The 27,858-nt window shown below is 39.3% G+C and overlaps 2 protein-coding genes across 3 annotated transcripts; one reads left to right on the top strand and one right to left on the bottom strand.

Moving 5' to 3' along the window:
* Positions 1-54: 54 nt before the first annotated feature.
* Positions 55-18,137, top strand: LOC104590408 (Cyclophilin-like peptidyl-prolyl cis-trans isomerase family protein). Its single transcript, XM_088889199.1, has 10 exons — positions 55-1,119; positions 1,963-2,141; positions 2,221-2,319; positions 2,589-2,698; positions 2,843-2,984; positions 3,988-4,231; positions 15,330-15,369; positions 16,756-16,948; positions 17,625-17,768; positions 17,862-18,137. The coding sequence occupies exons 1-10, from the start codon at positions 900-902 to the stop codon at positions 18,000-18,002; spliced, it is 1,512 nt and encodes a 503-aa protein (XP_088745325.1). The 5' UTR covers positions 55-899; the 3' UTR covers positions 18,003-18,137.
* Positions 18,138-19,186: 1,049 nt separating this feature from the next.
* Positions 19,187-27,673, bottom strand: LOC104590407 (Lactoylglutathione lyase / glyoxalase I family protein). Of its 2 annotated transcripts, none has more exons than XM_088889202.1 (5): positions 27,514-27,673; positions 26,236-26,401; positions 21,725-21,808; positions 21,441-21,527; positions 19,187-19,487 (listed from the first exon to the last, which is right to left on the bottom strand). In XM_088889202.1, the coding sequence occupies exons 1-5, from the start codon at positions 27,562-27,564 to the stop codon at positions 19,393-19,395; spliced, it is 483 nt and encodes a 160-aa protein (XP_088745328.1). In that variant the 5' UTR covers positions 27,565-27,673; the 3' UTR covers positions 19,187-19,392. The 2 variants fall into 2 exon arrangements, with proteins under 2 accessions (XP_088745328.1, XP_088745327.1); XM_088889201.1 differs by having other exon boundaries at positions 21,441-21,644; positions 27,514-27,671.
* Positions 27,674-27,858: the final 185 nt, after the last annotated feature.

Below are 27,858 nucleotides of genomic sequence, written 5' to 3'. Positions count from 1 at the left end.
CCAAGTTGTTGGTCCGGTTTTTTTGTGTTTTGACATTGTGTCCAAAGCAGGTTTGTGTTGGGGGAGGGGGGGGGGGGCGACCCACCGGAAAATTTTGCCAGTTCCCAGCCCAACCCGACCCAAGTTGCAGCTCTAGCCCTGCTGGACACAGCATCCGGTACACAGCTAATCTTGATTCCCAAATTGTGCATTAATTTCTATGATAATAATATTCCAGATCAACGGTGTGAGATGCATAGGTGGAAGTAATTTGCATTACTTCAGTATTGGTTAAAAGAACCCTAATCGTCCAAACCAAATCGACTATCTTAATTTGAATCCGACAGATTTAAGGATCTATTTGGTCTGTGGGAATAAAGGTCTCAAATCAGATTTCAAATGGTACATTCCAATCTCAACTATTTGATTGGGCGAAATCCAATTCTCATTTTTGGTGGAATGACGTTTCCCCATTTATAAGAAAATGGTCATTCCCTTTCCATCCTATTAAGAATGAGAATCCATTCCAGCCAAATTTAGTTCTGCTTTCAATTCTAGTCTGACCAAATAGAGGGAAAATAGATCGTTCTGATTCCGATTACAAACCAAACGGACTCTAAAATTCATGGCTAACCCAATCTGAGCACAGGAAAATGACGAACGGGTCCGCTTGGGTCAAGACTTGCTCCTGGAGGATGTTCATAGCTCATGTATCAGACATTCGGAATCCAAAAACAAGGCATTTCATGGTTTAAAGAGTACGTCAACGCTGAAGCAGCAATTCGGTGAGACATTGGCAACGAGCTTTTATTAATTAACGCCATTATTTCTGGAGAAGCATTATCTGCGTGGTTAACTGGGACATAAACACAAACGGTTGGTGGAGGAAGAGAACATGGAACATTAAACAATCCGCATCGATGTCTTCTATCTACGTCTTGGAGCCGCCGACGAAGGGGAAGGTCATACTGAAGACGACCCATGGACCACTAGACATTGAGCTTTGGCCCAAAGAAGCGCCCAAGGCAGTGAGGAACTTCGTCCAGCTTTGCCTCGAGGGTTACTACGATAGTACCATTTTCCACCGAATCATCAAGTCCTTTCTTGTTCAAGGCGGCGATCCCACCGGAAGTGGCACTGGTAAATCTCATTAGTTTGAATCGATTATGGACATTCTTTTATCTCAATTTTTGTTAGTTAGTTGCAGCATATGTTACTCTTTTCTTAATTCCCCGAATATTCTCCTTTGCCTGGGAGAGTTTTCTGTTTCATGTTATTATTGCACTCGTAAATGGAATCATTCTTTGGTGATTGTATGGATCAAAGGAAAAAGGAGAAGGCCGTTCATTAGTTAGAGTAGCAAAAATTCTGTCTCTTCGCTGAATGGAATGAATTGGGATTCCATTAGCTGATGCGAAGCAATACATTTCGAATGACTGATGGTTCTTTGAGATTATAACCAGGATCTGTGTTTTTTGTTTGGAATTATAATTTATAACTACGAGCACAGCTAGTAGTTAGTTTATATAATTAAGATTGCAAAAAACAGTGATATTTCTAACTGCAACCCCGTGTTTATATCAGCTAACAATGTGTTGTTTGGAGATATATTAAGTGGGATTCGATTAGCTGATGCGAAGTAATACATTTCTAATGACTGATGGTTCTTTGAGATTATAACCAGGATCTGTGTTTTTTGTTTGGAATTATAATTTATAACTACGAGCACAGCTAGTAGTTAGTTTATATAATTAAGACTGCAAAAAATACTGATATTTCCAACTGCAACTCCGTGTTTATATCAGCTAACAATCTGTTCTCTGAAGATATATTCGGTGGGATTCAACTAAGTTTTGATTTGTTTCTCCCAAAATGATGGAGAGCATAAATTTAGCTAGATGTATTGTGTAGCTAATTTTGATTAGTAACATTAGAGTAACTGGTTTATAATATCAAGGGAAGCATGACTCTTGTTATTTGCAGGTGGTGAAAGCATTTATGGAAGTGTTTTTGCTGATGAGTTCCATTCGCGACTGAGATTCAAGCACAGGGGCTTAGTTGCATGCGCAAATGCGGGATCACCTCATTCAAATGGAAGCCAGTTTTTTATAACATTGGATCGCTGTGACTGGCTTGATAGAAGGAATACCATTTTTGGGAAGGTAATAATGATTTTTCCCTACTATCCTATGCATTTGTTTCCTGAAATTGGTTGTGTTGAACTCGTTTCCACTTTTACAGGTAACAGGTGATTCCATTTTTAATCTTCTAAGATTAGGTGATATTGAGACTGATAAGAATGACAGGCCATTGGACCCACCAAGAATACTGTCTGTTGAGGTAGGCTGGCTTCTAGGATGCAATAGTGGCTATTCTCCTGTGTACGGTTGTAGAAAGCAATGCGTGCGGGATGTTTTTGAGCACTTCTTGACCTTTTTTTCCATTCTCATTATTCATAGGACATCATGTAAACGTGAATTCTTTTTCTTTACCAACTTAAATGAGTTTCTGCCTACCTCAAGTCTGATTATAGAATGGAAATAGATTTTTATCCTCAACTATATTTTCTCCAGGGTCATGCAGTTAATTCTTGAAATCATATGTTTCAGGTTTTGTGGAACCCTTTTGATGATATTGTTCCCAGGCAAGCATCTGGAAAATCTTTGCCTTACTCCACAACTGACTCTGAGAGCAGAGATCAAAAGAAGAAAGCTGTAAAGTGTGTTCTCTACTATTTTCCTATTAAAGCCTAGTCTTTTATTTTATGATACAGAGAGAAACTACATGCATGCGGTATCCAAATCTGTTATCAGTAATAATGTCGCACTTTTAGGTATTTAACTATGATATTTGCAAAATGCAGAAAGCTGAACTTGCTTTCATTTGGAGAAGAAGCAGAAGAAGAGGAGAAGGAATTGGCAACCATAAAAGAGAAAATTAAGAGTAGTCATGATGTGCTGAATGATCCTCGTCTCCTCAAAGAAGAAATACCAAGAAAAGAAATGGTAATAAAACAGCATAAAAATGGATAGACATATACAGTTTCAAAGAAAAAAAATGATAAACATATAAGATGCAAGCTTTTCAGAAAACACTTGTACATCTTTAGATAGTGAAGCTTGCTTGTCTCCATTTCTTTGTTTATATTACCTGCTTTATTTTTCCTTTTTCTTTGATTGATGGTTAGGTCATTGTTTTCACTAAGGGCTTAGATTTTCTTTGCTCTTTTCCCAGCTTCCAGTTTTCTATCATTGAATGATGAATATTAGATAATTTAGATTGTTAAACATTTGAAACCATTTTAGCATCTATTGAAATCCTGCAACCATCTTCTTTTGGGGAAGCTTTCTTCTGACTACTGAGCCACAACTCATGCAATCTTAAAACTTAGTCTTCAATGCATTCTTTCTAGCTGTTTCTTCCCAAACACAATGCCAATTGCTTCAACTTGATGGTTGGAAATTCTTGTTTTAGTCAGCACAGTTAGCAAATATGGTCTCGACTATATGAAATTTCAGAACTGTTAGCTGAGACAATTTTCTCCACCCATTAGCTGTTGTATTCTGTTGCATACAATGTCTTACTGTCTTAGTAAAACTATTTTTAGTGGGTCAGCATCATAATTCTCCTAATGAGGTTAACATCTTAATCTCAGATTGTGAGTTTGCCATTTGAGATTTGAAGCACCACTATATTTTCAATACCAGTTAAGAAAACCTCTCAAATTTGGAATTTGCTGTCCTAGCTAGATGCATTAATGCGCAATCTTGGACCAGTTATTAGTAGCTCTCTCTATGCCACTTTTTTTTTTCGTTGTAATGCACCATACATGTAAAGGACAGCCATCAAAGCTGGCTGGCGATAATCTAATAACTTATTGCCAGCTGCGATGGTTTGACCTTCATTACATGCAGATTTTTTTTTTGCTGTCTTTACTCATTAAAATGCAACTTTATTTTCTTTTAGTGTTGTGGTACACTATATTCTGATGGTGGTTTTTGAATCCAGGACCCATCAGAAGTCAAGAAAGCAAGGGATTTGCAATTATCTGTGAGAGAAGCTCTAAGTGGAAAGAAAGGAGATCCACAAAAAGGCCCAGATTCTACTTCTCATGATGTCAGTGATGACGACGATGACGACGACGACAATGATGATGATGATGAGGCTAAATTTGATGAACGCATGCGTCTGCAAATTCTTAAAAAGCGGAAGGAGCTTGGAGATCTTCCAACCAGGCAAAAATTACCCAATGGTACTGAAGAGCTCTGTTTTTTTTTTTTTTTTTTTTGAATTTCCTAATTATATTCTTGGTTTTATGGATACTTGATGCTGATGCATCATTCTGTTTGCTGTTCAATTGCCCTATTTATTGTTGATGTTTAAGGCATCGTATTTGTGTATCACATGCCATTGTTGTTATTATTGGTTTCTGTTCTCTCCCATACAATGGTTTGTTGTGGGTGGGTGCATGGGAGGGGTTGGGGTTTTCTGGACAGGTTTCCAAGGCTTGAATATGATGGAAACAAACCATTCTATGGGCCCATTTGGGAGGGATGAAACTTTTGTTGAACTGCTTTGGAGAAGCTACTAAAAGAAGTTTCAAGGGAAAGCTTTTTGTGGCTTTGTCTACTGTGCTCAGGAATGGGATGAGCCTAGGGTACCAAGCTTAGCTTGTCAACAGGTGTTGTAGTGCTTTTTTTTTTATGACAAGTAAGGTATCATTTTTGCAATAAAAAAGGAGGGAAAGGCTCCCTTAACAGAGCACTTACAAGTGTGTAAAGTCTGTACAAAAAGAAGTTTCAAGGGAAAGCTTTTTGTGGCTTTGTCTACTGTGCTCAGGAATGGGATGAGCCTAGGGTACCAAGCTTAGCTTGTCAACAGGTGTTGTAGTGCTTTTTTTTATGACAAGTAAGGTATCATTTTTGCAATAAAAAAGGAGGGAAAGGCTCCCTTAACAGAGCACTTACAAGTGTGTAAAGTCTGTACAAAAAGAAGATGGAAGATACAAAACCATTCCAGATTTAAAACATCAAAGTTATCATAAAAAGCAATTACCCTCCCAGTGGGAACACAAATGCTGGTATTTAAGATGCTGGATTCTCTTATGCAGCAGACTCAGCCAATGATGGTCCTTTATATCCTCCCTATAACAGCTTCCAAAGGATGTGCAGCATTATCAAAGACCCTACTGTTGCATTCTTTCTAATAGGCTCCAATGCCTATAGGCATTGCAATTATTTTATCCTTCTCCTCCACCACCTCACCATTTATCACCAGCCCTTTTATGGAGTTTTCCCTTCTTCTAGCAGATGCCATTCTATGGAAAATTTTGGTGTTATTTTCACCTTCTTTTAGCCAAAGACACTTGGCTCTTTGTCTCTGCTTCATCTCCTCTTGAAAAGCCACCTTGTCAAATTCCATCTTAGCAGTTAATCTTCTCTTCTCCTCTTGTGACCTTCCTCCACTGCCCTATCTACTTGTATTGTTTCCAGACACTTATTATTTTTTTCCCTGTTCCAGCCCCTTGAAAACTTCAGTTCTTCACACCTTTATTTTTTCTTATAGTGTTTTCAGTTTTTTTTTTTCTGAAAATATGACTGGCTGAACCTTCCACCTGTGTTTCTTCCACTTTCTCACCTGTTCAACAAAACCTTCTTCTTGCAGACATAGATTTTCAAACCTGAATGGCAATGGTTTTGATTGAATTCCTTTGCAGTCCACATACTGGTGCATGATCTAATAGAAGTCTTGGCAAAGCCTCAAGAGAGATGTTTGGAAAAATTTCTTCCACCCTGTAGAAATCACAAAGAGGTCCAGTTTCACCAATGTTGCCTCTTCCTGATTATTTGTCCAAGTGTATTTATCGCCTGTTAGAGGCAAATCCGCCAGTTCCCATTTGTTCTTTTTTTTTTTTTTGAAAAGGTAAAGTGTTCTATTCAGTATGAGCTGTAAAAAGACTGTACAAGAGGCTATACAAACAACCTTACAGCCCCCCAAAAAAGTTCACCCTCAAAAAAGCCCCAGAACAAAAAACATCTTTAAACAAATCAGAGCTAGACAACCAGCTTCTCAACTCTTCTACTACAAAGTTAATCACCCCAGCCTCAGTCCTGTTTTTTTGTTCAAAAATCCTATTGTTTCTTTCTATCCAGATTGCCCATAAAACAGCAGCTGGAACGGCAGACTATACTAGCTTTCCTTCCTTGGACATACGAAGAACTCTCCACCCTTGTAGCAAACCAAAGACTGATTCCGGCCAGCACCAACTCAGATTTATAGCTCTAAGGAAGTGCTGCCACACCTCTGCTGTGAAACCACAGTGTAAAAAAAGGTAATTTGCTGTTCCTGGAGCCAAATTGCACAAGGGACAGTTTAAATCTGATAAGTTGAAACCCTTCCTACTCAACATTCCTTTGGTGAGACATTTTCTTTTTGCGGCTACCCACAGAAAAAAAAAATGAATTTCAAAGGAGCTGCAGTCTCCCATATGTCTCTAGATGGGAAGGGCTGGCTGTTACTCCCCAGCAAGCCCAGATAGAAAGATTTGACAGTAAAACAACCAGATTTGGACCACAACCTGCATCTAGTATCCTCAGATTGCAGATCTGGGTGTTGTTCTTGAATCACGGAGAGCAGTTCAGCCACCTGATCCAATTCCCAGTCGTTGAAATTCCTTCTGAAAGCAGGGAACCAAACTAGAACCCCTTCCACCTGTGCAAAACAATCTGCAACCAACACCAAATTGTCTTCCTGCTTCATACAAAACAGGGAACCTTTCTTTTAGAGAGAAGTCACCACACCAAGGATCCAACCAGAACTTCAGTCGCCTACCATCTCCTACTTTATAAGAAATACCTCTGATGAAAAGAGTATAGTCTTTATCACCTTTCCATACACTACACCCAAAAGATTGCTGTGACCCTCCGACATCCCTACCATTTTCACTAAAACCATATTTTTTGGCTATTAACATCTTCCACAGCTCCTGACTCTCAGTGGAGAATCTCCAAAACCAGCTTCCCAAGAGAGCAAGGTTGAAGAGTTTCACCTTCCTAATCCCAAGCCCACCATGGGAAATGGGCTTGCATATTTCTTCCCATTTTACCAAGTGGTACTTCGAGGAGTCTTTCCACCTTTGCCACAGACAGTCCCTCATCTTTTTCTCAATCTTCACAGCCACCTCCGTGGGTATCAAGAAGAGAGACAAATAGTAGGTTGGCAAGCTGGCCAGAACACTCTTAACCAAAACCAATTTACCCCTTTGGAGAGATATCTAGCTTCCCACGAGGCAAGTTTTCTATCAACTCTTTCTAAAACGGGATTCCAAATGCTGCTTGAGTTGCTCTTTGCCCCTAAGGGAAGACCAAGGTAAGAGGAGGGGAATTTACCTGTTTTACACCCCAATACTTCAGCCAACTCTTCAAGATCCGAGATGGTCCCAACTGGTAGCATTTCACTTTTAGAGAAGTTAACTTTCAGACCTGACACCACCCTCAAAAGGAAGCGGAGATTAAGGACCTTCTCCGGAGAAGCCTCACAAAAAAATAGTGTCATCAGCATACTGCAGCAATGAGACTCTTGTACCTCCAGGACTGATCTCAAAACCTCCCAGCAGGCCTGGTTCTGCCACTCTCTCAGTCATTTTGCTTAAGCCCTTCATTACTCTCAAGAACAGCAAAGGTGGCAGAGGGTCACCTTGTCTTAAACCCCTCGAATTTCTGAACTTGCCTCTAGCTGCCCCATTGATCAAAACTGAGAAACTAGAGGTTGTGATACAAACTTTCATCCAGTTTCTCCATTTCTGCCCAAACTGCATTCTGTCCAACATGTAATCTAGATAAGCCCAGTTTACATGATCGTAAGCCTTCTCTAGGCCCACTTTACAAACCAGACCTGTCTCCCCATTCCTCTCAAAAGCCACACCGAAGTATGGAATTCCTTAAAGACTTTTTAGAAAATCTTGTTTGACTAGCTCCCAATATTTTTTAAAGAAACAGATGGTAAAACCATCGGATCCAGGAGCCTTCTCCCCTTCCAGCTCATCCACAGCTTTCTTGATTTCAACCTCTGAGAAAGGCTTTTCCAGCTCTTCTGCCTCTTGCCCAGAAAGGCTTTTGAAACTCAGCCCCTCTGGCTTTGGCCTAAATCTGCACTGTTCTTTGTATAAGTTCTCATAGAAACTGACAGTAGCCTTCTCAATTTCTCCTTTCTCTTCCACCTCACAACCATATATGAGACTATGACCAGCCTCGAAATTGAGTTAACTCTCCGTCTTGCATTGGCCATTTTGTGGAAGAAGGCAGTATTACTGTCGCCTGCCTTTAACCACTTGATTCTTGATCTTTGCCTCCACTTGATCTCCTCCTGAAAAGCCAACACATCAAAATTCTTTTTAACAAGCAACCTTTTCAGCCTTTGGTCTTCCCCCAGGTACCTGCTTCTTCCAGAAGGTCCAGTTCCTTAATGATCTTCAGACATTCAGCTTTTTTGATTTCATCAGCTTTCTGGCTATCCTTTTGCCACTCCTTTATTTTGCTTTTAAGCCATTGGAGCTTCTTGCTTAAGACATGACTTGCAGTGCCTTCAAAAGAAGCTTCAGCCCACCACCTCTTGACAAAGGAATCAAATGTTCCTCTCCCAGCCAACAGTGCTCCAGCCTAAAAGGTTGACCCTGTCTTCTAATTCCATTTATGTTTAGCTGCAAGGGCACATGGTCTGAAACTGGTCTCAGAAGTGCTTGAATCGAATTGGGAAAGAGTTCCTCCCATTCATTGGAAATTACAAACCTATCCAATCTGACCAGAGAAGGCTGCTCTTGGTTGTTAGTCCAAGTATATGACGCCCCGGCCAGAGGCAGATCAATCAACTCCCATTTCTGCATGAAATCTGAAAATAACTGCATACCTCTATCTGATCTAGTGCTGTCCTTTTTGTCTTCCACCCTTAGGATGGCATTGAAATCCCCACCAATTGTCCAGGGTCCACTCCACTTCCTTCTCACACCCTCTAGCTCCGCCCAGAAAGTTTCTTTTAGGCTGGACTCAACGGGGCCATAAACTCCTGTCACAACCAAAGAAACATCAGATGGGATCCAGTGCAGTCTAACTGAAACAGAAAATCTGCCAGCCTCTTTGTCTAGCTGCTTAAAGCTGCTTGTGTTCCAAATTACAGCTACACCGCCAGCAGTGTTAACTGACGGTAGTGACAGCCAATCACATGGGCCAAAACCCCATACACTTCTCACTATTCTGGAGCTGAAATTTTGGAGTTCCGTTTCCTGCAACAAAAGGATATCAGGTTTCTTTTCCTTAAAAAAATTCCCAATCACCAGTCTCCTTCTACCAGAGCCAAGTCCTCTCACATTCCACGAAATCAATTTCAAGTTCTCCATAAATTATCTTCTTACGGATCTGCTATTTTGGCTCCCCACCCCTCCATCATTAAGGCCCCAGGCCAGACGATACAGCTCTTTAGGTTGCCTCCGGTTCTTCTTGCCCCTCTCCATTAAGTGTCTATTCTCAATTGCAACCAACAAAGCTTTTGTTTCGTCCTCCAAGCCTCTTATAGAGATACCCAGAAACTCGCCAAACGACAACAGCTTAGACAGAACCCACACCAATACCTCTTCCTCCTTTGCGTACCTTAGGTTAACCATCTGATGCTGAGACACTGCATGGGAACCAACAGCTTCTTTGTTTCCTGGTAAAATCATTGCTAATGTTTCCTAGAAGACAGGTGGTGAACCTTCTAACGCAGTCAAAGCCCCTGCCATAACTGAGTCTTCCGTATTCCTTTACAACAAAACACCGTCCATAGAACTCTCCCTTTCTGTCTCTTGGCTAAGAGGATCACCTCCTTGTCCACTCTCCCCCCCACTAAAGGCCTCTGTCCCTTCTAGGCCTCTACAGTCCTGAGCCACAGGAGACGAAGGGACTGGTTGAGGAATCGGAGAGCTCGGTTCCATCTGTGTCTCCTAGCTCGAGGTTTTACTTCTGGACCAGCTTTCTATGAAGGTTGAGATAGAACTACCGTCATCCTGCGAGAAAGGTTCTTCTGTGTCTGACTCTTCTGAAGAAGCAGACACCGCCACCTCTTTCCCCTTTCATGATCCTTGCGCCGAAGGCTTTCCCTTAAACACCATTCTGGGAGGGCTTTTAAACCGAACTAGGCCAGGCCCACTAGGATGATTAGTCTGACTTGGTTCGCCCAAAATAGCCAGTTCCAAATCCCTCCCCTTCAACTTGAACCGATGCAAAACTGCGCCTGCTAAGTGGTCTAAAAAGGACTTTTCATCCGCTACTTCCAGGTTTTTTAAAATTTGAAAAGATTTAAACCCCATTCTCGAGTCAGTCCAGCCTGCCTTTCCTTCTTGACCGTTCGATCCAAAGTCCATTGGTTCTGATGTTTCTTACTTCTCCTTCCCCTGACTATCTGCCAACCATCTTCTTCTCCAGCTCTAGCACTGCTATGAGCCCTAGAAACTTCCAAAGTGGTTGAACACTCCTCCGCTTGCTTCTCTAAGCCATCGGAGTTTCCCAACCTCCCTTTGGTGTCGTCGGGAATGGAGAAGCCTGCCAGAGCTTGCTGAATCAGATTCTGCTCAACTTGCACTGCTTCAGCAAAATCCGCCTGCACAGGCATCTTTTCCGGCTTTATCTCTGGCCAGATTGTAACCACATACAGTGAATTACCCACTACTACATTAATCGTCGGGGGAGGTACCCTTGACCAGTGCGCTTTTACCCGAAAAAACTCTGCACTACCTTTACTAGCTTTAGAGTTATCGGTTTCCAAAAAGTCTCCGCAGAGGTACCCTATGCCTCTGGCAAGATTCGTGCTTCTGCTCAACTTGCACTGCTTCAGCAAAATCCACCTGCACAGGCATCTTTTCCTGCTTTATCTCTGGCCAGATTGTAACCACATACAGTGAATTACCCACTACTACATTAATCGTCGGGGGAGGTACCCTTGACCAGTGCGCTTTTACCCGAAAAAACTCTGCACTACCTTTACTAGCTTTAGAGTTATCGGTTTCCAAAAAGTCTCCGCAGAGGTACCCTATGCCTCTGGCAAGATTCGTGCTCCCAAGGTGTAACGGCAAACCATAGACCCTTACCCACACAAAACCAGGTATGTCCTTGGAGGATTGCCAAGTTCCAGACGAGTCTGACCAATGTTCGAGGTGCAACAGAGAACCTTTGAAACATCTGGAGCCAAAGTTCACCACTCTTCTAGCGTCTTACTGAGAAGGGAGGAGGAAGAGCCAATACTTGTCATCAAGCCTACGCACCTCAATGCCTTTCGAACAACCCCAAGCTTTAGACACCCACTGACCTACCTTCTCCACCCTCAAGTCTTTCCAGTCAAAACATCCGACCAGGCACACCTAAAGAAAATCCTTCCGCCTTTCCACTCCTCCGGCATCTACTTCCAGGAAAAGGTGTCGCTGGTTAGCTTTAATGCTCACCTTACCTTCTGACGGCCAAACCCAAGGGTAACCATTCTTTCCGGCCTGTCCCTCCGTCTCTCTTGAGGGAAAGCATTCCCGCTTCTGATCAAGATACCCTGGTCCCATCTTTTGACAGTGGCGAAACTGCGAAAGCCATTCCTTTCAGTAGGCTGCCGCCGGTGAGATCTTTTGCTGCCGACGAAATCCATCAACGCCGACGAAGTCACTTGTCAATTAACCACATGATTCTTGTTATTGAAAAAAAGGATGGCAAAGCACTCCTTGTTTTACCTGTGCCATCAAGTGATGCAGATGCACAGGGATTAGGATCTATCAAACATGGACAAAGTGCTGGAGAACAAATTTATACTGAAAGCTGAAGTTTTTTTCCCGATTGGAGAAAACTGAACTCTTCATGAATTTGGAAAACCTCTCATTCCCCCATTCAACCTGGACCCCCCTTTCTTTTCAAAAGCAAATCTCATAGTGTTGAAATGTCACCCAATAGCCCATGGTTTCTCCCACCTTTCTCTAACTCCATTAAGTTCTGTCCATAAACTTTCCCTCGGTCTATCATCATTTGGGCCATAAATTGAAGTGAGAGAGAATTCCCATCCGTCCTCCAACACATAGCACCACAATGATATAGAGAATTGCCTCACTCCCACTAATGTGCCTTTCACCCCCACCACCTCTATATCCCATATAACTAACATACCCCTTGATGTACCCACAACCAGCAAAGATACCCAATCATAGTTATTATCTCCCCGGATGCTTCTGAAAGTTTGATCTTTCACAAGTTCCACCTTAGTTTCTTGTAAACAAAGAACATTTGCTTTTCATGTTTTCACATAAGAACCTGCCACCACTTTTGCAACCTAAACTTAGGCCCTAGATATTCCATGAGACTATCTTCATGTCTGACCCTCGACTTGTGTCTAAGAAACAATTCCACCTTGTTCAGGGGAAAACTCCCCCCCCCCCCCCCCCCCCCCCCCCCCTTTCCCTCTTTTCCATCCTTAGCCACTCCCTGCATTGTCATTTAACCCCCATGCAAACCTGAATAACTCTCTTTTTGAGTTTTCTTGCCCTTTCTGCCCTTTCCTCCAAAGTTCTAATAGGAACACAGGCCAGTCCATGAAGCTATGGCCTAGACACTCAGTCCAGCAGCCAGTGGTCTATCAGCCTCTTACATGTGACTTACCATCTATCAAACAAACATATAGGAGGAGATAATGTGAGACACCAACATCAACTGAGGCATCTCTGATTGGTGGGAGCAATTGAGGCAGCTACAACAATATCCTAACTGAATGAGTATATAAAGTGTTAGATGAGATTGTAATAATTTGAAGTGAGAATTGAGATCCTTCTCCCTTTCTTTCTTTCTTGAGGATGAGATTTCCCTCAAAGAAACCCTGTGATAGGCAGTAACCTATCACCTTCTCTCCACCTCCATTAAGAAAGTTATTGTTTCTTAACTCATTCCTCAAAGTGACACCCCTAAAAACGCACCTAAATGGTTCAGCATCAGGTTTGCCTTTCGTGAGTTCTGTCTCCACACTTCTGTTCTTTAGTCTTCCTTCCTGTATACTATTTGATGCCTCCCCCACCATAGGCCAATCCGCTGAAACCATGGCAAGAGGACTACCTCCAACATTTCAACACTACTTTCACATCTTCCATAACATCTCCTTGAATAACTATTGCCATTTTTGCTTCTTTCCACTCACTAAACCCCGTTGCCTATTCACTGATCACCATGTTCGCTTCTTGTAGTTGGGTACCATGGGTGCTTTCCCTTGCAGTATCATCACCTCCCATCAACAACTCATTGTGTTGCCTCCTTGTGAACTGCTCTGCTGACAAGGGGCTAAACTCTGCTGCTACTTCTTTGGATGGAGAAGTTAGAGGTTGAGATTGTGATGGAAACCCCTCATTTGTCTAAAAGGGGGTTAATAGTCGTGGGCTGGTCTGAAAGTGGGTTGAACCAAGGGCTAAATTGAGGTTACCTGGTTCTTGGTTTGAAACCACTCTGTCCTTTAAAACATTGTGGCCCACCTCTTCAGCGCGTGGGAGATATTCCCCTTGTAATGCCACACCCCTGTTTTCTCCTGCCTACCCCTTTTCCACCGCACAATCATGTTTAACCAAATCTGTTCTTTGATTAGACTCCCTCATTAGCATTTGATCATTTTTGGTCCTACTCCCTACCCCCTATTCACCGAGTATCTTAACGCATTGTATGGAAAACCTCTTGACCAAGTGGTCTTCATTTAAAATTTGAAATCTATTCTCCATTTGAATTCCCTCCTGCCATACAAGTGTCTCAGTGTGGCAGGTCAAATCAATGGCTGTGGCTTCAACAGATCCATTGTACTTGATCCTTTCCACACCACCCTTGGCCTCAAAAGGCTGGACCCCTTCACTGTCCTCCTCCACTATCTCCGCTGTAGCTGTCCCATCTCCTCCTCCTTGCACACCTCCTTCCCTTTAAATCTTCTTCACACTTCCAAAGAAATGTCCATACCCGCAAATGACTTTCAGATCCATTCTTTCTCTACCCACACTAATTCATTATATTCATCTAGTTTTGCTCTTCATTCCAGGAGCATCTCCAGTCAAATCGTCACTTCTATCATCAAATCTCCATCCAACACCATTACAGAAGCTAGGGTATATCCATGCCATCTAACTCTAATACTGATCCACTCTGTTGTTTCTCTGGCCACCTCCAAGTTGTTGATTCCCAGGTAGCCTCCACAAATGTCCCCAATATTCTCCACCACCTTGGTACTCCAGAGGTGGAGTGGTAATCTGAAAATTCTTATCCAATATGCCTTCTTCACCCCTGCATTCCAACACAATTTCCCCATTTCTCAATGGACCAAGTGTGGTAACTCTCCTTCTATATTCCTGTCTCCAGTGGACCATACCCTTTTAGCTTCTTCCTCATTGGCAAAAATGAAGAGCATCCTCAATTCCGGCCACCTTCATAGCTTCAAGGCACCCTTCACCCTCCATCTTCACATGGTCCAGTTTCTAATCTCCCCTCTAGGCTCTAGCTTTCTTGTGGTGTTAACTGCACTGACTAAGCATGTTTTTAAAAAATTCTCTCTTTTCTTTCTCCAAACCCCCTTGTGGTGATGTACATGCCTTTTATATTCCTATCATCACTTCTGCAATTCCTTCATCCACACTGAGGCACTGGCCACCTCTACATGGGTCCCATTGCTGTTGCTCTACTAATTTTTCCATACTAATGTTCTTACAAACCTCTGATGCTTCTCTCCTGTTTCAAACCCACCTGTTCTTCTAACCACCATCCTTCCTTCTACATTCCCATTATATCTCCATTTCCACTGGTCACTCATTGACATCAGTCGTGGTCATCGTTCAGTCATCTTTGCATCGGTCATTGTTCTAATCCAGTTTTTTCTATCCAAAAAGGAAAGGGGGGGGGGAATTTTATGTAGGTGCAACAAGAGCTGAGTTATAAAAGTGAAGTTGGGATGCAACTTGATAAATAATACCTTTCTCAGCCTTTTAGGCCCAGCATGGACTCAGTCTAAGGCCCTTAATAGAGGTGCTAAGCCCAGCCAGACCCATGATCACCCCTATTTTGAGCATGTGCATAGGAGACCTACTGCACCAATAAGAAGTGATTAGATGCAAGTTGAGGGTTCTAAAAGAGCTAAGGGAAACCAAGGACATTTATTGCAGCTGTAAGAAATGATTCAGCTTACAATTTGACAGAATCTGTGTGGCAACTGTATATAGTTGGGAAAAAGGCTTTTCTGAGTCAAGTTGAGCATTCAGTATTCACTATGGCATTTCTGTCTTTATCATTGACAAAATATTGATGTCAGTTGTTGCTGTTTTTGTTTTTAATGTGCAGAGAGATCAAGCCAAGATGAACATGGAGTATCTCCTCCAAGGTATGGATTTTGATTCAATGTCTTACCTGTTTGGCCTTCTCATAGTGGAAAGAGTCTTACTAGTTACTTCTTTGTCATCATCTTTTTCATTTTGCCTTCTTGACAAGATACCAATTGGGAAGGATGGGCAAAGTTGTACATTGTTTCCAATGTACAAGGATTGCTGATAGGCTTCCTCTTTAGCTTTGTTGTCATTATCATCCCAGTATGAGGATTCAAATATAAATTTTTTTATATGAAATTTGGAGATAAAAGTGCAACAGGAGGCAAAAACTTGATCTATAAATCTGGAAGACATTTGATAATGAACGATTAAAAGATGAGGACTTGAACGTCTTTAATTTTCAATATATTAGGCTCCTTTGTTTGTAGTCTTGTCAAAAGATGCCAAGCCTAATACTACTTGTAGATAGTATCTTTTTGGATGCTGTTCAAGATGTTGTAGATCCTACAAACAGGACTCCTGCATAAACAGAATTTTCAAGACTGAGAAAGGAAAGATTCTTTGACATCTTGAAAAGTATGATGAAAACAAAACAGGATGGAAGAGTATGTGAATAGATGAGATATAGAGGGAGAAGTTTTAATGGGGATCTTAGGGTTTCTAAGTTAAATGATTTCTAGAGAGAAGTTTCTAGTCTGGGATTTTATAAGAACTAATTAAAATTGAACAAAAGGTGGAAGAAATTACTTAAAGATGTGTAAAATCAATGAATTTGATGCCTTATAATAGATAGAATTACATTTCCAATCAATACTTAGATTAAACCTGTATAAGAAGAAAACTAGAGAAGTTAAAATATCAAAATAGTAAAAAAAAGAGAATAGTAGAAAAAGAGCGTTAAGGTGTTGGGGAAAGAACACAAACACAAGCTCCAATAACATCACATCCAATTTCTTCTTCCATCATGCCTCAAACAGAAAGATAACAAATTATTTAACTAGGAAATAGGGTGGCTTGAGTTCCTGTTCAGCATAATTATGAAATTGCCACTGCAAACCCAATTAAGAGAAAAAACACAGTAATTTCAAATTTCTCTGATACCAACTAGGAGTGGATAGGTCAACTTTTAGAGAGGAAGAAAAATGAAAGAACTTTAGAGGGGACGAGTAGTTGGGCCAATTGACCTATGTACTGTTATATTTAATAGTGAAGGGAAAAGTACAAAAGCACCATTGTACATAAAGTTATGTAATGCTACATCAACCCGTCATAGTTATCATTGTTGTCAGAAGCAGAGTTCCCCTAATGGTGTAAATGCATTACCATGTGTTCTTCCATGGAACATAACAGATGTCTAGTTTGTGAAAGTACTTCCAGAATCCCTTCACTACATTGAAGGGTTTGCAAACTCTCATGTAGAAATAATAGTGCATGCTCACCAGGGCCAGCAGCGAAGAACTTGATGACCATCCCAAGAAGGAAAAGCTGTTGTTAAAGAAAAAGGGAATAGGATCAGAAGCAAGGGCTGAACGTATGGTTGAAGCAGATGCAGACTTGCAGCTTTTGGGCCATGCTGAGCGAGTAAGACAATTGCAAAAACAGAAGAAACGAAGACTCCAGGGCCGTTCAGAAGAAGTAAGTTACAATAAATGATAAGAATACAAAATTACATTTGTTCTCGTTTTTCTGTTTCTTTTTTATGCTGCCTATTGGGCAAGTAAGAATTTTTAACTACTGACACTAGTTAGATTTGCTGAAGTTGTCTTTCTTGATTCAAATACGGCATCTCTCTTGGAAAGAGCAGTTACATTGTCAGCCTGACATAAATTTACCGCAGTATGTGATTCATTTGCTTTTTCCCACTAATTCACATTCATGAGTCCTACTACAAACCTTGTTGTGGACATGATATTAAGTACTGGGAGCTTTACACCTTAGACTGCTCAACTTTTTTTTTTTTTTTTTTTTTTGGGGGGGGGGGGGGGAGGTAAACAACGAAGATAAAATACAATTTTTTGTTATTAAAAGACAAAGTACCCTTTACAGTAGTGCTTCACTTCTGTTTTTTTTTCCATATGGTGCTCATGTTCTATGAACTTCCTTCTTTCTCCATTAACGTAAATGGGGAGTTGCATGTATAATTGAAATGTGACTAGTGATCTATTGGTTTCTGTATCTTTTTTCAAGTTTCCTTTTTTTTTTTTATCAATAACAGAATTTTTTCAAGTTTCCTTCCTTTCTGTATCTTTGTATACTCTTATCCTTATGTACCTGCTCCTCTAATGCAGTTTTTTGGTCTGGTTACTTTCAGGTGCTTGCAAAGCTCGAGAAGTTTAAGAAGTCTTTATCTGCAAAATCCAGCTTACTAGGTAGCAAATCTGGGGAAGGTAATGACGAGGATGTATCTGGGTGGAAGGCACATCAGTTGAGTTTTCCACGCAATCCTTTTGAAAAGGTAAAGCTTCATTTGTTAGTCCCTCTCAAAGCCAATTTTTGAGTTATTCTTTTTAACATGCTCTAACAAAATCTGCAAGTTACACTTACACAGGATAGCATGGACCGGAAGGATGATCCAAATGAGTATGTGGTGCATGACCCTCTTCTCGAGAAGGGGAAAGAGAAGTTCAACAAGATGCAAGCCAAGCTAAAGCGCAGAGAACGTGAATGGGCTGGCAAATCGCTTACCTGATTTCAGCCTTAACAATATTGAAGATGTTTTATGTGTAAAAACAATCAAATTCGGATGCAGAGTTGCCGACTGTAAATCCTTCCAACACCTACCATGGCGTACATATTAATCTAATCGGAGAATATTTTAATTATAGATTGCTGACCAGTTGATTTGGATGGCTTTCCTATGTTCACTAATCACTAATCACCCACCAAAAACAAAACTGAAAGAAAAAAAATAGTTGATTCACAAGGTATGTGTATATTTTCGTACTGGTTCAACGGTTCATGAAGGTAAATTATTTAGGTTCTGCTTGTTTGCAGTACAAATCTGAACCGGATACAAATTTTGCATCCGTTGGTTTCTAACTATGATTTGCGCTTTACCTGATACAAAATATGTACTTTGTTTCATTTGCACTCACTGACGGTGCATATTGCAAGCTTTGCACCACTTTACTTTTACGGTTTTACCTCAAATCACTCATATAAAGTGGGGAAACTTTACTTCCTGTTCCAAAACAAGTAACCCTTCTACCTCCATTGAAGCACAAGCACAAACAACAGCAAAGAAAACATCCATCAAGCTACTCCGCAAACAAAACTCAATCGTCTCTCTATTTTCAAGGCTTCTGCCATTAATGGCGAATGAGGCTACGAAAGCTCCACATACAGCCCACCAAGAAACACCTTCAAAATCTCTTGCCAGAAAACCAAACGGTGCTTTATCCTGGGAAAAAAACCTCCGTCCACATCGAGTTTTAGAAAACCTGCAATTGGAGACCCAAAAAAGCTTCTGCGAATCCTTCTACCCTTGGAGGAACTTTCCAACCTCTGAAGAGAGCAGAGATGTCTAATGATATCAACCTGTTAATACAAGTGCCTCACAGTTCATTTCATATCATATGAAATATGATACTTATTAGAGACTGGGGCTTTTGGCTGTAACCTCTCTGATTGAAACAATGTTCTTGTTTGTTTAAAAATTACATGGCATGGTTACCAGGGCGCTCCGGGCCCTCCAGCCGTAGTACATTTTTCTGATGATTTTCGACTATTTGTTAGAAGCCGTGAAGGAAACATACAAGTAGCAGACGAAAGTGTGAAACAGATGAGGTTCATAGCACAACAAATGCTTTAGTCGTAGGACTTATAGCTACAGAACTAGCCTCCACACTGCCGTCCAAACTAAGAAATTTAACATGACTATAAACCTTGGTAATCCTTGGCTTTCTTATACCTCTGTTTCCATATAGAAACCAGTTTGCCATTACATGAATAATATGCTTTTGCATATTCAGGCCACTTACATATCAGATCGAAATAAAACTGAAAAACAAAAGAAAAAAAGAAAAAGACAAGTTATATTACATCATTACATGGTTATGCTTGACGTGTTAAAGAAATAATTAGCTATCAACTTGTGTGAATTCCAGTGCATTTCCATCTGGATCTCGTGCAAAGATTGCAGGCCTCCCAGACCGGCTGAGAGTGTAAGGTACTCCTGCAAAATAAACAGCAGCATAAGGCATCTATGCTACATATAAATGCATCCAAACTAAAGTGGCATTCGGTAGTGCGTAAGTATCATGGATGGGACCTTTTTGGTCCTGTCCACGGTAAGAAATGGTGTTCTGCTATGTGTGGACAGTCCCCGTCCACAAAATAGCATGGACAGGGACGAACCATACCCCAATTTATCGTCCATAGTATTTTTTCATGGATAGTCCACACAATGGGTTTCAGTGTAATGCACGTGTTACATTGGTCCAATTACTCTCATTTTATTTAATTTTTTAATTTTAATATTTTATTAATAAAATAATAATTTTTAATGTTAATTCTAACACAAGTCCGACAGTTCTCCTTCTCTACTCTTTTTCATTATTTAAATATTTTTAACAATAAAATAATATTTTTTAATTATTTAAAAAATGCAATTGTTGCCTACATATTAATTTATTGATGTCCCTTTTTTTCAATTTATTTACCGTATAAAATGCAAAAATTAGACATTTATGATTGACTGTATAGATCTCCCATAAAATGTATATGAGATACATGGAATCAAAAAGTGTGCACTACACCTACAAAACGCCACCGTGGTGTGGACTGTGGTGTTGTGTGGGTTGGTCCCTACCACAAGGTGTGGTGTGGACCAATCCACACCCACCAATTTCTCATCCACACTACAGAACACCCCCTAAATTAATGTTGTCAACTGAGCTCTACAAAGCATGGCCTCAAGGATCATTCGTGTTGTTAGATTAGGAGTCTTTTTCACTACTCAACCTATGATATTTGGCTTTGCCTTAAATCTTTAAGACCCTCAGCTTGCATCAGAATACTCCTTGCTGGTGTGGTAGGTTATCTTTTCATGCACAAGTTAAAACCATCTTAGTTATTTGTCATCTACTGGGGCTACTACTAGATTCCTTGTGCATTGACCTCTAAATCTATCAATTTTTTGTCTTGTCACATATCCATCTAAACATTTTTGTCTCTACTAGACTCATTTTATGGGTGTATTACTTTTTAATTGCCCAACACTTCACTCTATAGAACATACTGGCATTTTAGCCACTTTATAAAATTTTCCTTCTAATCTAATTGTTATGTACCAAACATACAATTCAAAACTTTAATACATCCATATATGTTTCATCAGAAAAATACAGAATTGTAAATATTATATGAATATACAGCACATGTTAAGACAATAACACCTAAACTGCTTATCACATTCCAGGTCATTAGGTTACTGCTGCTTAGTTTCTTGCATCCTTCCATTTGTAAAGAAACTTAATTTTGACACCGTGGTCTTTAAAGGTCCAGCACACACTTATAACAAATTTTAAGTCAAAGTCTCTAACTTATATCCATTTTTCATAGACAAGATTGTAAATTGCTTTTCTCTTTCCACATTACCTCCATAGACATGCATCTGATTCTGCCATGTTGGAAAATGTTCTCTGATTGTCAGTGAATTCATTATTTCAGACACCTCAAGCAATCGTTTCATTCAAAGGGCAATTTGATTAATTTATTCCTTTTCAGTTCAAGACTCTGATGCTTCAAGTATCAAAATGAAACACAAAAAGATTGCAGAGGACAAATTGTGAAGGGCCACGTGATCAAAATGTGGATAGGAATAACTATATGTAGGATACTTCATTAGTTCATTTTGTTTTATTTTGGTGCATCTGGACGGAGTATGACTTCAAATCCTTATAGATCTTTATCATTTTTCTGGGAATCCATGGTTGAAGATTTTAGAGGTCAAATACCAGGTTTTCCCCTTTTGATAGGATGGGATGATTTAATCCACTCTAAATCCAAATACCACACATACAGTATGAGGGGGATTTTCCCAACATTTGTCAATAAAATTCAACTGTACCCATAAAAAATTAAAAAAAAAAAAAGAACAGTGAAGAATGAAGTAACAGTAAAATACCAGCTTCATCAAAAATGGCTTTCAGCTTTGACACATCTCGAATTGCAATACAAGCATGACGATCTCGGCCCCCATGCTCAGGACGGCCTGTTAAGGGATCAGGATTCGGAAGCTCCATCAAATGAATCATTTCAGAACCCACCCACAGCCAAGCACCTCTATAGGGTAGCTTATCATGTGGCCTTGCTTCATTTATCTTAAGACCTGGTTTTAGTATAAAAGTTATATTTTCTTTAATGGAAAAATGTCTATCATTCAGACAATGGCATAATAAATTGACATACCCAGAAGGTTTTGATAGAATTCAAGTGACTGTTCAAGATTTTCACACAGCAATCCTACATGGTGAATGCTAAGAACCCCAATACCTGCACAAATATTCAAATAAAACAGATAAGATTAGGTGTGCAAGAATGGAACATGATGCAACTTCTGCAGTAGCTCACTATCTAAGAGCTTAGGCTATTTTATTTATTTATTTATATTTGATAAAAGTAAGCTGTGAAGGATATAATGACATGATCTCTGAAAGCTAGGATGCATCCAGCAATGTCACGGTTTTCTTATGATGAGCCTGAAAAACTGCATGTAGATAAAAATGTTACGGCTTCTTATCCTAATGATATCTTCCAGGTAATAAGGAAACAAACATAATGACTCACCTTCTCCTATCATATATATGGACCAAAATTTGGATAATTTCCACATCTAAGAAACCACATATGCACCTAACCGTAAGGTCTCACAGCAGAGAACTTAGGCTCAAACTTCTGCAAACAAAAGTTTTTCCTTGACTTTAAACTTTCTGCAATGAGCTTCATAGGATTCCTACAATCCTTTTCCTCTAGGCCAAGATCCACTGACATACTAGACACTTGACAATGAAGGCATGAAATGTAAACTGGATTCCATTGGGACAAAAAAGAATATAGAATCTCAAGATCTCATGAAAAGGCTTGACTGTCCCTCTTGTCCCATCACTTTAAACAGAAGCTGAATTGATGGCTAAAATTCATGTCAAATTGTCAACATGAAACTTTCTTTTTGCGTTACTTGATTAAACTACATGGGAAATGAAACCTAGCTGATCCTTTTCCGTTGAAGATCTTAGATATACCAAGGGTGGCAAAAGACTAAAAATGTAGAAAATTGGGAAAATATAAAACCATAAGAAAGGAAGTTTAAAAGAAAGAAACTACTTTGATAAAAGATGGGAGAAAAAGGAATTTATAAACTAGCAAAGATGGGATAAAGGAAAAGCAGACATCTAAACCATGTTAGGTTCATTAAAGAGGAAGATCAAAGAGTCTTGATAAAAGATGAAGAAATCAAGCAAAGAAGGAAAAACTACTTTGAAAAATTATTAAATGAACAACAGGTAGAGGACACTAATAGATTAGTGATAAGTAATATTAATAGTGTTAAAATTAACTTGAACCTTCATAAAATCAGAACTACTAAAGTAAAAGAAGCACTAAATAAGATGAAGAGAAAGGCTTTAGGACCCAATGCGATTCCAATAGAAGTGTGAAAAGGTATGACAGAAATAGGGTTATTATAGCTAGATAAGCTATTTAATAAGATAATAAAAGAAAAGAAAGTGTCTAATGATTGGAGAAAGAGTAGTTTGGTGTGTATATTTAAGAACAAAGGCAATATATATAGTTGTAATAACTATCAAGGGATTAAACTCACAAGCCACATTATGAAACTTTAGGAGATAATGGAGCAAAAATTACAACATGAAACAAGTATATCAAAGAACAAATTTGGGTTTATGTCAAGGAGATCAACCATGGAACTATCTTTCTTTTGCAACGATTGATAGAAAAATTCAAAGAGAAAAAGAAAGATCTACACATGGTGTTCAACGATCTAAATAATGCACACGATAAGAGTTCCTAGAGAGTTAATATGGTAGGTCAAGGGTCCAAAATAAGTATATAGACCTAACTAAGGATATGTATGAGGGTGCAACAACCAATGTTAGAACACCTATGGGAGAGACATCAGATTTTATAGCTGTAATGGGTCTTCAACAAGGTTCAGCACTTGGCCCTTATTTGCACTGATCATAGATGAATTAACTAAACATATTTAGAATGAGGTCCCGTGGTGCATGTTGTTTGCTAATGACTTATTTTAATTGATGAAACTAATGAAGGATTAAATGCAAAATTAAACTTATGGACAAATAGTAGTGCAACTGAGGCAGGCCCAACCCAAGGCAGGATCAACCCAACACGAAAATTTAGACGGGATGGGCTTGGATTTTCAATCCTTAGGTTGGACCTGGGCCAAGAAAATTGAGCTTTCAATATTTTCGAGTTGGGCTTGGGCCTAGCCCTTTGAAAACCCAAGCCCGGACCAGTTATATTAGGTAACTAGATGTTTTAGGTAATTACTTATTAGGTGTTTTAATTTAATTTTCTATTGATTTACTATTAGTTCTATTGTAATCTAAGGGTTCATTTTAACTTTACACTGTTTGGGCTTGGATTTTCAATCCTAAGGTTGGACCTAAGCCAAGAAAGTCAAGCTTTCAGTATTTTCGGGTTGGGCTTGGGCCTAAACCTTTGAAAACCCAAGCCTGAACCGGTTATATTAGGTAATTACTTATTAGGTGTTTTAATTTAATTGTTATTGATTTACTATTAATTCTATTCTAACCTGAGGGTTCATTTTAACTTTCAAATCCAACCCTAAGTTGTAAAATATCATGTAAAAGTAAAACCTAAAAGATTGTTAACTTCGAACACCAAACTCAGTCTCGAACGCTCTGTTATCTATTCGACTTATACCCATATTCTTCATTTCTTCTGTAAATCTTCTTTCATTTTCTTTGAAAGGTGACAATAGTCCACCTTCTACAGGTCATCACAGCCATCATCCCATCAACCGCTTCTTTGTTGCCCTCACACCTTGAGTTGATTTTGATTGCTACTTGGACCTACAAGTAGCCAAGATCAATCTTCCTCATTTGTTGGCTACAAGTGAGCTCTAACATATCAAAGTTAAAGTCTCAAGTTGTAAAAATCAATGTTCAATGGTAGGTATTCCCTATCTCTCTTTCACAATTTTCATTTTAAAGTCGGTTATGTATTTAAATATGTTGTTATGGAGACCTCAAACCTGTCATTATTTTCAATCTTTTCATATCAAACGTCTTGATTGTTTAACCAATAAAAGGATACCAAAAGGGAAGAAATATTGTTGAAGCTTCTAATCCATGGCTTTGCTTATCTTATGGATGCCATGCACTTTTAGTTGCCATGTCACCTGTTCATCAAGATCTAAAAGACAAATTCTTCCTATAGGATTTAATGCAGCTTAGTTAACCTCTTGTAAACAAGCTTCAAGCTTATCCATTAGCAGCTCTAACTCTAATGTTTTATCCCCAAATGTTTTCATTTTGTCAATTAGTTGGCCATTCTTCACCCATTCCTACAATTACAATAGGCTTCAATTTGTTGATAAGAGTAAAAGTATTGGTATTATCCTGCATCCGGATCTTTTTCTAGAATAAATTAAGGAAAGTTCTTATTTTCTTAGGGTTTTAGCTTTTTAGGTTTATATTTGCTCATATTATCTCGGATCCATTATAGGCCCACCCCAACCTAGCCCTAACCCGAGCCTAGCCTGAGTATGCTAAATTTAAGCTCAAGCTGGGCTTGGGTTTTGTATTTTGGGTTTAGTATGGACAAATGCCTTAGGAAAAAGAGGTTTAAAAATAAGTAGGCCTAAAACATTATACATATATATATATATATATATATATATATATGTGACCTTTTTTAGTACCTTGGTTCAACAATTCATAACAAGGGAGTAGTTAGGGAGGATGTTGCCCATAGAATTACAGAAGGATGGGAAAAATGGAGAAGTGCATGTAGAGTTTTATGTGATAGACAAATACCACTTAGATTAAAAGGAAACTTCTATAAAACAGTTGTTAGACCAGCTATGTTGTATGGAAGAAAGTGTTGGGCAGTCAAGAAAGAACATGTAAAAAAACGAGTATGTCAGAAATGTGTATGCTGAGATGGATGAGTGGAAAAAAACTGGAAAGGATAGGATCAAAATTTTAGTCATTTTAGGGAACCTAGGAATAGTTCCCATAGGTGATAAAATGAGAGAAAGTAGATTAAGATGGTTTGGTCACGTGCATAGAAGACCATTAAAAGTAGTTAGGACTTTTTTTCTGAAGAATAATGAAAAATTTTCATTAAAAGAAAAAGAAAAAACATTACAATCCAAATGATTGTCAAGGTGGCGCACCAATAACTTAAGTGCCAAATTGCCAATGGGTAGAAGTAATAATGAAATGATTTAAGTGCCAACAAATTTAGCAATGGATATGGCATTAAACAGATCAGAATGGTGAAACAATGTTCATGTAGCTGACCATGTATAGTTGGGATAAGGTTTGGATGTTGATGATCTTAGGTATATTGAGAAGCTTCATCTCCATCTTCACTTGCTACAAAATTATATTTTAATTGCAAGTTGTCATTCTTCCCTTCAATTCAAAATTTAGTTTTGTGTCAACAAATGTACTTAGGCCCCGATTTGCAACTAAACTATTTGTTTTATTAAATATATTGATATGTTCAATGATTACATACAAAATATTTAAGCATTGCTAAATAGTATCCATAATGGCAACCATGTGGATATACTTGTTTGTTCTGATGCATAGGCGGTAAATCGTCCATGTTCAATAACTTTTTAGCCTTTACAAATCTAATCCACCATGCATCATATGCATAAGAAAGAGATGAAGAAAAATACCAACCATCATCCTTGTCATTAGTGGGCTCTTTCACAAGCACATCCTTTTCAATGGACACCTTAGCTTCTGTCCGGAAATGCCTATATTTCTTACCATTTCTCCCAATCCCTTGACAATTCCCAATTGAATACATGCTCGTAGAAAAGAAGCGGACATTAACATGGTTTTCCTGGAGGAGATTGCTCGTTATCAGCCATGAGAAACAAAAGAAGAAAGAAAATCAACAGTGCATACAGACATTGAGGGAAAATGCAACAAACTGCTAATCTATTTGGTCAGCAAATAAACAGCTACAGAATTTCTATTCCTGAGAGACAAAACTAAGATCCCATTAAAGGTCCTCATGGTCAGAGCTGCCAGGATGAAATTAAAATTCTTTTTATTTTATTTTATTTTTAAATTTGTAGATAAAACGACGCTTCTAAGTGATCATTCAGGTAATACGGTTTCTTCTAGTTCTGAGATTTGAACCTTACTTCCTTTAAATTATTGATTATTGACATTGTTTATCATGGTAGAGGAGCAGTTATCAATCTTTGGGTGCTGAGGTGATACGATACGCACTCCAAAAGAAATCATTGGTGGTGCTGACCATCAATCACTCAACAAAGGTTATAGAGAAGTCTATATGTCAAGCGAATTGCAAGAAGAAGTTGGTGCTTTCAAATTCTCAAAGATTAAGTGATGATACAGACAATTCAATCAGGTTCAAGAACATCATGATTGATTACCAATTTAAATAAATTTTTGGCAATGAAACAAATTTCCAGTAATCCACCCAAAGTTTCGCCCAATAAAAGATATGCAGAAGATAAAGACACTCAAAGTAATAAGGTGAGATTAATAAGATGGGCTTATTTGGGCTACTCTGCAATACTTGCATTAAGCCAAATAAAAAAAAAAAATCAATTTGATAAAGACCCCGAGCAAGAACCAATCGCGTACAAGAACCTAGCTACGGGTTCAGTTCGGAAATATATAATTCTATTTTGCTTTAACAGAGGTAATCTATGATCGGTCCTGCAAAGGCGCAGTTGCACTGAACAGTGTTAACCCAATCGAGTTATAGGCTCGAGTTCATCTCAACGGTACTGAGATTATAGCATATTTATCATGCCTATTAAAAAACTGCATCAGTAATCTGTCCCACTCCTAAGCGTACTCGAAACCTTCACATGAAGCTTTCCTCTCTACATCTTCCTTTTTCCATCAAAGTTGAGAAAATTTTAAACTCTATTAAACAACTATCAGACCTCTGATAACAGAAGAGTAGGTTCTTACCGTATTCAAAGTGTGAGAAAGGATTGCAGATGAGCTCGGAAGAGACGCCATGGAAGAGAAGGAGCCAACGTTTTGCCTCGTGTTCCCTCAGATCAAATACAGAGAAACGGCAGCCACCACTTGTTTCCTAAGCTCTCGTTCGGTCATTCTGGGACTTGTTGGCTATATCACTCGTGTAGCGAAGAGTCCCTAGTGCTACACCACCCGCGGTAATTGGAATTATTATTAAACGTGGCATTTATTGTGGCAGGCTGGCAGCCCACCAGATGTCCACGCCTTTGTCACATAGGCGCATCATTATAACGGGTTGTCAGTTGACTTAGACCATTTATTAATTTCTTTTCC

This window comes from Nelumbo nucifera, chromosome 6 (assembly GCF_055504915.1).
Source record: "Nelumbo nucifera cultivar China Antique chromosome 6, China Antique-T2T, whole genome shotgun sequence".
Taxonomy (NCBI): Eukaryota; Viridiplantae; Streptophyta; class Magnoliopsida; order Proteales; family Nelumbonaceae; genus Nelumbo; species Nelumbo nucifera.
The sequence above is the reverse complement of the archived record's forward strand: the minus strand, read 5'-3'. Positions and strand labels throughout refer to the sequence as shown.